Source organism: Myotis brandtii, unplaced genomic scaffold (assembly GCF_000412655.1).
Source record: "Myotis brandtii unplaced genomic scaffold, ASM41265v1 scaffold395, whole genome shotgun sequence".
NCBI classification, from domain to species: Eukaryota; Metazoa; Chordata; class Mammalia; order Chiroptera; family Vespertilionidae; genus Myotis; species Myotis brandtii.
The window spans coordinates 3837120-3848358 of NW_005365155.1; the positions used below are offsets into that span (position 1 = coordinate 3837120).

General features: G+C 45.8%; 1 protein-coding gene across 1 annotated transcript in view; it reads left to right on the forward strand.

Moving 5' to 3' along the window:
- Positions 1-1833, forward strand: part of FNDC1 (fibronectin type III domain containing 1) — a 50278-nt gene extending 48445 nt beyond the window's left edge. The window contains exon 23 of the mRNA XM_005872902.2: positions 1069-1833. Coding sequence (XP_005872964.1) covers positions 1069-1184 — 116 coding nt within the window. The 3' untranslated portion in view covers positions 1185-1833. The remainder of the gene's footprint in view (positions 1-1068) is intronic.
- The last annotated feature ends 9406 nt before the right edge of the window (positions 1834-11239 follow it).

The following is an 11239-nucleotide window of genomic DNA, read 5'->3' on the forward strand; positions in this document are numbered from 1 at the left end:
GGAGACAGTCTATCAGCTATTTGATGATGGCTGTTATAAGGTGGGAACAAGTGTATTCACCTCAAGGGTGAACACCTTGCGATATGTTACTTACTCCCCCAAAAAACAAATAATCAGAACTGAACGAAGTCCAGCACTTTTCCCATTATGCACTCAATTCTCAACAATCTGGCATTTTCAAGACATGAGATGTTTTCTGATCCATCGACATTTTTAGCTCGGGGAAAAAAAATGGTACAAAATTATTCATTTTCAAAGAAGTAAAATACAATAAAATACATAAAACAATAAGTGTATTAAGGTTCTCCAGAAAAACAAAACCAGTGGGGGGAAGGGAGAGAAAAAGGGAGAGAGGTGCTTATTTCAAGGAATTGCCTCATGTGATGGTAGAGGCCGGCAAGCCCAGAACCTGAGGGGCCAGCAGGCTAGAGACCGGGAGAGTCAGTGTTTCCGTGCGAGTCGCTGGCAGAGCACTGTCCTCTTCACGGGAAGGAAGTCTCTTTTGGGCCTTTAACTGATTGGATGAGGCCCACCCACAATATGGAGGGAAATCTATTTTACTCAAAGTGTTGCGATTTAAATGTTAATCTCATCTAAAACACACATTCACAGAAAGACCTGAATAATAGTTGACCAAATATCTGGGTCCCATAGCCTAGCCAAATTGAATACAGAAAATTAACCATCAAAATAAACATATTAAATATAGGGTGTCCCAACAAATGTATACGCACACTTTGAATAATTATAAAGGCAGTGTTTATTAAAATACATCCCATTTTCAAAATTGAGCTATCCGCTGTTAAAACATGTACACATTTGGGGGAGACACCCTATATACAGGTATAAGTGCTTTTCCAAAGTCACCTTACTAACATCGACAGGTGTGGTGGAAAGGGGTTTGTTACCAATATCAGGACTCCTTTATTGCTCTTATCTCTTAGGAAACCCCATGGATTTTAGGAACGCTGTGCCGGGAACAGGGATAAAGACCAAATACATATTTCTTACTATAAATGGCAGTATCATAGATACATTTCTCTCCTCTTTTTCCTTTTCCTGTTCCAGGCTACTACCGCCAGTATCGCCAGGAGCCCGTCCGCTTTGGCAACATTGGCTTTGGGACCCCCTATTACTACGTGGGCTGGTATGAGTGTGGCGTCTCCATCCCAGGGAAGTGGTAACCACGGGACGAGCGTGCGGAAAGCTCGCCCTGCCCGGCCCCCTGGACTAACTCGCACTGAGGGCTGAGCAGGAAAAGGAAGACGGTGCCTGTTCCAAGCCCCTCTGCCCCGTGTCAGCAAGGCCACAAGGTGGACATTGGATATTTGGGGCATCTTCAGTCTGGACTCAGCCCCACTTCCTGGCCTGGACCACACACGGGATTCAATGTTACTGTTAAGTTTGCTTCTCCACACGTTTTGCTTATAATAGCACATCCCAGAGACAACCAAAGCACACAGCTACCAGGGATGCCCACTGATTCAGGGTGATTTTCACACTTCTTAGGCACAATATCCAGACCATCGGTATCTCCAGAGAACAGCAGAAGCTGGCTTCATGGGATGCTACACGCTCTCTTTTTTCACCAGACTCCTCCCAAACTAGCTGACGTTATGCTCCTGGCCTCTTTCTCTGCAGTAGAACTGAATTACTCAAATCACCCAAGGAAATATATCCTGCTTAAGATTTATCCCATGGACTCACCCACTGCTAGACCAATTGTATCAAATCTTGGTAAATCTCATTTTGATATATATATGTATATATGCATATACATATCCACACTTGTCTGCAAGAGCATTGATTAAAATGGCTAAATTTGTACCTGTTTACCAGATAAAGGTGTGTGGGACTTTTGCGAGCAAAGGTGCTGTTTACGAACATCTTATTGAGTGTCCAGAGCATGCGTACTCGGCAGTGGAAAGCCACGCCTCCGTCCTGTGAGTGCTGAACTGTGGGTGGCGGGGATACTGCCGCACGGGTGGCAAACTCATTGCAGACTGAGTGCCTTTGATCTCCCACGCCCGTGTGGAAACGCGCGGCTGTCTCCGTGGGGACAGACCTAGCATGTTTGCAGATTAAAAGTTTAGGTCCTGAATGATTCGAAAATCCAGTCTTAAAGAAACTCCTTTCCCTCTCCTGCCCGTCTCAGTGTCTGCTTCTTGAAATAAAGCACCTTACCCCTCTTCGCCGCAGCTCACGTGAGTTTATTTGAAACACGGTGTATAAGTGAATTTTTCTAATAAGCAGGTAACTGGCTTTGGCACCCACCAGCTGGCCATCACCGTCGCCATCAGAGGGAGAGAGGCTCCAGGCTGAGGCCCCTGGGAGAGCCTGCAGTTTGCAATTTCCTGAGTGTTCCCTCGGGTGTGAATCATTCATTAGCCATCAGTGCGCATAGCCGGCCTGGTCACGGCCTCCTCTGGGAGAGATGGGGATCCGGTCAGCAGAGGAGCAGGCGCTTCTCTCCTTCGCGATCCACACTCTACATAACCACACGGCGTGTGCCCTGCTCCTTTCACACACTAAGGGCTTCCTGCTCACTCCTCAGAAGCACATGGAATCCCCTGGCGTTCACTCAACAGTGAACACGGAGCCCCGTGATACCAGAGGCTCTATTTCATTATAGAAACCTGCACTTCTATTAGAAAGAAGTGTTTGTGCCCTGGCCGGTGTGCTCAGTGGTCAGAGCATCAGCCTGCGCACTAAAGGGTTGTGGGTTTAATTCCTGTCAAGGGCACGTTCCTGGTTGCAGATTCCTGGCCCCCGGTGGGGGTACGTGTGGGACGTAACCAATAGATGTGTCTCTCACATTGATGTGTGTTTTTTTCTCTCTGCCCCCACTCTCCCTCCCTTCCACTCTCAAAAAAAAGAAAAGAAAGAAAGAAATGGAAAAAATATCCTCAGTTGAGGATTAACAACAACAAAAAAGTGTTTGCAAGTTTTGATGGAAATTACTACAAACCCCAGATGATAGAGCAGCCAAAACAAAAACACCGGCTCTGAGCCAAGGTGGTACGATTACCAAAATTCTGTCCAAACGTGGTTACGTCACAGTTCACATGAGTGCTCGTGGCCACATCAGCTCCGGCTCCGTGTCCACTCAGGAGGCCACGTTTCAGGAACGCAATGGGCCTGAAAACCACTTCGTGTCAAGTCAGGAGGACATTAATGGGGCCATTTTCCTGAAGCCTTTGTCTATTTCAAAGGCTCAAAGAAGCAGCGAGTTTGCCAGCTCTAGAGGCAGAAGTAGCACAGGTGGGGATTCAAGAAAAAGAACACGTGACTTGAACAGCGAGGAGCGAGCCTCTTTGGGAAGCAGGGAGAAGTCCGTCCCTGAGAAGCCGGAAATGGCACGGGGAAGGTCTAAACTTGCGCTCGGAGGCCCCGGCCTGTGTTCACATGGCCTGCGAGCCCAGAATGGCTTTTCAAAGGGCTGTAAACCAAACAAACAGACAAGTAAAAAACTCAGTATTAGTCAACAGAAACCATATGTGGTTCACAGGCCTGAAATATTTACCATCTTACCCTGTAAGAAAAAGTTTGCACAGCCTTAGGTTAGAGTTTTCCTGGGGTTTAAAGACAGTTTAAGCAAAGTCCTAATTAAAAACTATCACATCACATAGGACTTCATAGATGTTTGTTTTCCTCGTACTTATGTTTGGAAATTGATGGATATGCTTAGGATGAAAATGTCGAGGAATTCAGTGTGTGTGTGGGGGGGGGCAGGGCGGGCGGGGGGCGGATTCAAAGGTGGATCTGCAAGGTCTGTATGGGAACTAGTCCTGCTCTAGAAAACGTTCGAGATTCATGCGGGGGTGCGGGGGGCGGTGCTCAGAGCTCCCTGGCACCACGTGTCCAGTCTGGCTCAGCACCTGTGGGCTCCGACTCAGACTGAGAGGATGTGGGGGTGTGGACACAGCCAGCTCGTGCCCTCAGCACGTGGGGATGTTTGGAAGCAACAGCAGGCTCTCTTCGTGGCCCAGCATTTCTCCACCCTTCCTCGACTTCCACAGCTGTCAGTGGCCTCCGTGCCAGGGAGTGTGCAGACATGACGAATACGAAGAGTCCATGTGCACCTCAGCGTTCACAGTCTACACTAGAACAGCACTTGAGAAGCTGGGCTGGTTTGAAAGCTTGGGGGATGATACCTACGTGATGGGCTTTTTGTGTGTGTTTGTTGCTCTGGGTGCTGACATCTCTGTTGTTCTAGCTTCATCGAAGCACAGCTGCTCGGAGACTTGGTAAATTCCGTTCACAGCATTTCTGGGTTGCCTCGCTGTATCGGAAATATTTGTTTGGTGACCACAGCTTCGTTCTGTTTTTGATGCTGAATTGGAAAATGCTGTTTGTCCTTTGGGAATGTTCTAGTTAATGAGGAACAGATGGTGGTCTGAGAGGTACGGGACTTGTTGACTAGTCAGAAGATCCTCTTGGTGTACATTTAGGGCTTTCTCTGTAGTATGGGTATTTCTGAAGTGATGTGTAATTAGTGAGTGGAAAATAACTTGTATCCTAGTTCATGGTTCAAATACAAGGTCAATATTATCAGTGCATCCATGTATATACTAGTACATCTGTAACAGACAACTTTACTAAGTCCTTCCTAAGTGTCAGGGACCCTTCTGAGTACAGATTTATTCTTTGGTGTTTTTTAAAAAAAATAAAAAACACACACACCAACCATTTTAGTGAGGCATGGTTGGCATACAAAAGGCTGTATATAATTAATGTGTACAATGTGATAAGTATATACCTGTGAAACCATCACCACCATCTGTACCAGAAACACACCCGTTACCTTCAAAAGTTTCTTCCCACCCTCTCAGTTTATTATTTTGTGTGTGTGTGTGTGTGTGTGTGTGTGTGTGTGTGTGTGTGATAAGAACACTTAACATAGGACCTGCCCTCTGAGCAAGTTTTAAGTGTGCAATACAGTATTGTTAGCTACAGGCCCTGTGCTGTACAGGAGACCTCTAGGCCTTACTCGTCTTGCATGACCAAGACTAACACCTCTGCATTTCCCCTCCCCAACCCCTGGCAACCACCATTCTCCTCGCTGCTTCAAGGGTTTGTTTTAGATTCCACAGGTAAGTGGAATCATGCGATACGTGTCCTTCTGTGACTGGCTCATTTTACTCAGTCCTCTGGGTTCATTCATGTTGTCACAATTGGCAGGGATTTTCTTCTTATTAAAGGCTGAATATTCCACTGTGTGTGTGTGTGTGTACCGCAAGATTTATAGTGCACACTCCTGAATTTTGACAAATTTATAGTCATGTAAGCACCACTATAATTAAAACAGACAACAGTTCCATTACCCCACACACACACACAAATTCCTCCCCCTCGCCCCCCGCCCCCCTGACATCAACAGATCTGCTTTCTGTCTCTGTTCTTGCCTTGTCTAGATGGTCATGTAAAAGGACAGTTCTATTTCTTCCTTTCCGATCCATTTGCATCTTATTTCTTTTTCTTGCCTATCACTCTGGCAAAGACCTCTCTACACTGATGAAAGAAGACATCTTCGCCTTGTTCCTGATTCCAGAAGGAAAGCTTTTGGTGTTTCACCGCCAAGTATGATGTTAGCCAAAAGCCAAGTCAAGTTGACACGTGAAACACCATCATGAATTGGAACGCCAAGAGGTCGGGGATGTGGCGTGCTGAGCGCCTGGACCATGTCCGGCTCACAGGTCAGGGAATGCTGGACTCCGTGCTGGGCCATGCCCATGCTCTAAACCCAACGCAGGAGAGATCCATTCCCAGAGTTACACAGCAGGCAGGGGTGCAACTGAGATAATTACTCAGAAGACCATTGTGAGGACTGAGCAAGATAATTTGTTTAAGGTACTTAGTGCCTTGCATGTAGTCAATATTCAATAAATTGCAACTATTATCTGATGAATGACAGTGTACCTCAGTTCTCTGGTCTCGAAGAGCCGACCACATGTTCATAAATGCATGTGGTCTCCTTCACTTGCCATGTTATGGTGGATGAACTGCTTACCCGTGGTTGGCAAACTGTGGCTTGCGAGCCACATGCAGCTCTTTGGCCCCTTGAGTGTGGCTCTACCTAAGCCTTAGGAGTACCCTAATTAAGTTAATAACAATGTACCTACCTATATAGTTTAAGTTTAAAAAATTTGGCTCTCAAAAGAAATTTCAATCGTTGTACTGTTGATATTTGTCTCTGTTGACTAATGAGTTTGCTGACCACTGGCTTAGACTGTTATGGGCTCATTAATTGTTCAGAAAGCATTGTTCATATGCTCGGGGTTTGATTAAAATTCAAGTGCATTTACACATCCTCTTTCTGCAGTTTCAATGCCATCCACCTGGTAATAGAAACTGGATCCCTACACTGATGATCCATCTATATCTCATTGACTAGAATTCTATTCAGTTGGAGCCAAGAAGACTGCCTTTTCTTTGTGATAAAAGCAAACGCCACATTTTTGCAAAGGAGGAGTAACAAAGATCTGAGTTCAGTCTGAAATTCTAAACTCACTACTTTTCAGTGGCTTCTAACCTGGGCCTAAAGGGATAGCCCTCAGTTTATAAAATATTGATACTTCCTCTGTTTCTGCTACAATAACTGGTGCAAAACAGACATCTCTAGATTCATCCCCCCCCCCCCCCAAAAGCCACCAATATGCTCTAAGACCTTTCCAATGTCTCATCACATACGGCCAATGGGGCCTCCTTAAAGAAAACCCCTGAATTTTGACACCGACATAAAATGAGTTCTTACATTTCTTCCATGTGGGAATAAAGTATGTATATAAGAGAGGGGTTATAACGTTATATATGCCTGTTTCTACAGGAAAACCAACGTCACTATACATGTCTTTTGGAAAAAACCCTGAGTGAAGACTGCCTGTATACCCTTTTTCAACATTGTCAACCCGCATTCAGCCGGGCCGGAGCTCAGGGAGAATTTTCTAGGCACTTACATTTAATGATTCACATTTACAGTTACGCGGGTCAATACCGAGCTTTTGTGCATGCATCAAGTTGAGGTGGGTTTTGAGACTTGAAACAGAACAACCCTGACGGATACGCTTAGGAAAACCATGAACAGTGGGAGGAGTGACAGACTTGCCCATCCCTTGGGCTCCCCAACACAACTCTCAGGTGCAAAGTAAGAGAGGTAACCAGATGGCAACAGTGTGTGCTGAGTGACATGGGAATGGATGGCTCCAATGTCTTATGGGCTGAATTAGTGAGCGAAGGTGCTGAAGCAGCCGAGAGACAAGAGGGACTTTTGTGAATGACTCTCAGCTCTGCGACCTCACCTCCGCTCCTTTGCTGATGTCCCTTCTTCAAAAGGGTCAGGAACGCTAGACTGCCCCTCTTCCCACACTCGGCCATGGGCTGACTGTGGGTGTGCCTCCAGGATTCACATGTTGAACCCCTAATCCCAATGTGAAGGTGTCAGGAGACAGGGCCTTTGGAGGGTAAACAGTTCGTGAGGGTGGAGCCCTTAGAAGACAAGACACCAGAGGGCTTGCTCCCTCCCTCCCCTGCCCTGGGAGGACGCAGCCAGAAGGCGGCTGAACCGGGAAAAGGGTCTCCCCAGGACCTGACCATGTGGGCACCCTGACTTGTGGGCACCCTGACTTCCAGCCCCCAGACGGTGAGAAATACTAGCAAAGGTCTGATGTTCAAGCCCCGGGTCCATGGGATTCCGCTTGAGCCGCCAGAGCAGACTCCAAAACATCTCCTCTCTGCTTTGCGTGGAGAGTTGGAAGCTATTGAGGAGAGCTGGGAGCAAGGGCCTCTGGAAAGAGACAGTTAACTCAGAAATGACATTTGGGAAGAGAAACCCCACCCTCGTGATGCTTGCAGATCTGTGGTGCCAGCTCCTTTCTGTGAGCTAATTCGTTCCTGTTTCTAACCATCCATTTCCAAGTGTCTGAGGATCAGTTTCTCATGATCTTTCCCAGCTTTTCATGATGCTGATAACTCGGCAGCCAAGGACAGCACAACCACAGAATACATTTCATTTTGCTTAGATTTCATTTTGCTCCAAGACCCTATGCTTTGACACCCTACAGACAGAAATTTTTTGGAAACGCTGTGCCAATTTAAACTAACTTGTTGGGAGATAGTCTCAAATAAATCTAGAATGTTTTTATTTTTGCTGCAAATATTTTTGGCCTCTGAGTGGATGTGTGTTCCCTGTTGAGTGTTTACTTTGATGTTTCATTGGAGATAAACCATTTAATTCAATTTGCTTTGATTTCGTTCAACTCAGCTAAATTCCATCACACTTATTATTTATTAATACCTACATTTACATATAGCAATTTGCTAGGCATTTCAATCCCAGTCCCCAAATTTGAAAACTCGGAGTCTAATTGGGAAGAGGGGGAAATTCTAAGGTAATTTTTAAGCCAAAGCATGGTGCTTAGGAGAGGACAGGGCCGACGAAGACGAGCAACCTCACCTCACTCTCCTTCCACGTCCGTGGCAGACACTGCTGGTCATCGCTGCATCAGCTCTGTGGCCAGTGGAGTCCCAGCATCTTTCTCAGCCAGTCACTACCCAGCGATCAGCAGTGGTTATGGTACCTGAGGCCCTTATCATTCCCTGGAATAAATGACACAAATGCTCAGATGGATTCCAAAATGGGAGAACTTCGCTTGGGCCTGTGTCTGTAGGCTCTGTGCTTAAGACAACAGAGTAGCTTGGTAATTTCAAGGATTTGATGGTTGAGAATGAATTAGAAGAAAGTGAATCTTTACTGAATTTTTTCCAGTCGACTCACAAGCATGAATTTATACACACGACTACAAAGAAGCATTTGGGAGATTAATGAGAGAGTTTTGAAATCTGAAATGGAGACTGTAATTTCCAAATCTGCAAAGTGTATTGAGACTCAGATGAGCAAGCTCCTATTGTACTTTTCCAGTAATTAATCATGTGATCTTGGGCAATTCTCAACCCTTCTGTGCACTTGAGCTTCACCATTAGGGAGTGTAATGTTTTTACAGCATTTTTAAATAAATGATCTGAATTCGGCACCTTAATATAAATAACAGATAAAAGTGCAAAGTGTCTGGCTGAAGATGAGGCTTGGAGCCTGGCCCTGACCCCCATTATCTTCCCCTCAGCCTCCACCCCAAACTTATGGAATCCTCTGGAATTTCTGCAAGGAATGTTAGAAATTAAGGAACACATTTTGATAACTAAACAAGAGATTTTTTAAGTACTGTTCCAACTCTGTACGTGTTAATGAACATAAATCAGCTAGATCCAACTCAATACAGTGTGCTGGGCACGGGTGGCAATAAGCTCCGGAACTCCTGGGTCTGGGGGCAGGTGAGCAGATGGAGCACATGGTCAGGCCTCTGCTTTGCTGCGGGCCCCGCACCTCTACACACTCACTCATGAGGTCCCCATATGGGACCTTCTGTGCAGCCATCTGATTGTTTTCATATTCCTCTGCTCCCACTGCGTGTGACAGGTGGCGGTCACCTCTGTGTATTTAAATCTGAGGAATGAATAATCTTCTAATGGACTTGGAGGCCAGATTGTTAACTTCACTCTGTCTTTAGTATCTTGACATTTTCTTCTTGACACCAGTTCAAAAACAAATTAAAAGACCTTCCAGGGGCTGTATTTATAATGCCACAAACAGACTCATTGGGTCCTGTGCTTCACTGGGCTATCAAAGAGTCAGGGCCTCTGAAACGTGCTGTGTGGATACCTTCTTTAAATCATATATAAGTTCTTATGCGATTATAAAGTTTTGTGCTCTAATGAAGCATAGTAGGTGTCTGGTGATTTGGTCCTTGCATTCAAGGTCTCCAGGTGCTCAGGCCTTGACCAGCTAGGGCAGTGGTCGGCAAACTCATTAGTCAACAGAGCCAAATATCAACAGTACAACGATTGAAATTTCTTTTGAGAGCCAAATTTTTAAAACTTAAACTATATAGGTAGGTACATTGTTATTAACTTAATTAGGGTACTCCTAAGCTGGCCTTTGCTAAAAACGTCCTCAATCTGAGGGGTCGACCTCAGCGAACGTACCCCCACTTCTTCTAACGCCACTTCTTCAAAATAGACTCCCCCGGGCTGAAAACCGACTTCTGCGCATGGGCCACGAAGTTTCAATCGCACTGTACGTGTGCCCGCACGTGGTATTTTGTGGAAGAGCCACACTCAAGGGGCCAAAGAGCCGCATGTGACTTGCGAGCCGCGGTTTGCCGACCACTGGGCTAGGGGAGTGCTGGAGAGCGTTTACAGGTTCCTAACACCATCCCATTTATGAATTCAGTCTTGCTGGATTTGAAATTGAACTCACACAAGGTAAAAAAAAAAAAGGCAAGTTAAGTCAGTTCACAAAATCCTGCTCTTTGATTGCTCACTCATAAATAGCTAACGAGACCTCTCTAGAACATCCCTTCTGGTATAAACTCACAATTCTGCAAGCTCTATGTTTCTGAAGAAAGTGGATTGTTCACAGGGGACCCAGGGCCTCACACAGATCCTAGTAAGTAGCAAAAAGAACATGAGGATAAAGAAGCTTAGCCAACATACAGCCCAACTGGGAACCAAGGTCAGGAGCACTCGCTTGAGCTGGAGGTGAGGAGCATTAGAGATTATTTTAAATGAGAAGTCTCTTGAAAAGGAGAGGAGTCCAAGAGAATCGTAATATGTTGGGCTCCCAGCTCAGGAAGAGGGTTTTGGAGCTGGAGAACAGATCAGACTTTCTCTAACTTGCATTTCCTTGTCTGGTCTCCACCCTGATACGCTGACAATTCTGCAGCCCCATGGACTGCTGTCTCGATGGACAGAGCCTTAGGAAACCCGCTCCCAGGCCCGCCTCAGGCCTCCTGAACTGGAGTTTCTGCAGGCAGCTCCTAGAAAGAAGGAAGTGTTTAAGCTGCCTGTGAGTGCCGACACTTGCTTAGTGAACTCCTACTTGTCCTTCAGGATGTAGCTTAAGCGTTGCCTCCTCAGGTAGCCTTCCCTGACTTTGCTATAGAATTGGCGGCTGATTATAGATTTGCATGATTATTTGTTATTATCTGTCTTCCCCACTCGACCAAAACTCAATGAGAGCAGAGTTTAATAGAATAGTTAACATTTACTGAATATTAATACCATATGGACATGGGTTGGTTCACTTGATTCTCAGAGCAGGGGTTCTGCTAGGTGCCAGGAAGTTAAAGGTAAGTATAACCTTGTCACCACCCTCTGACCTTAGAGTCTAGAGAACAATGGTTCT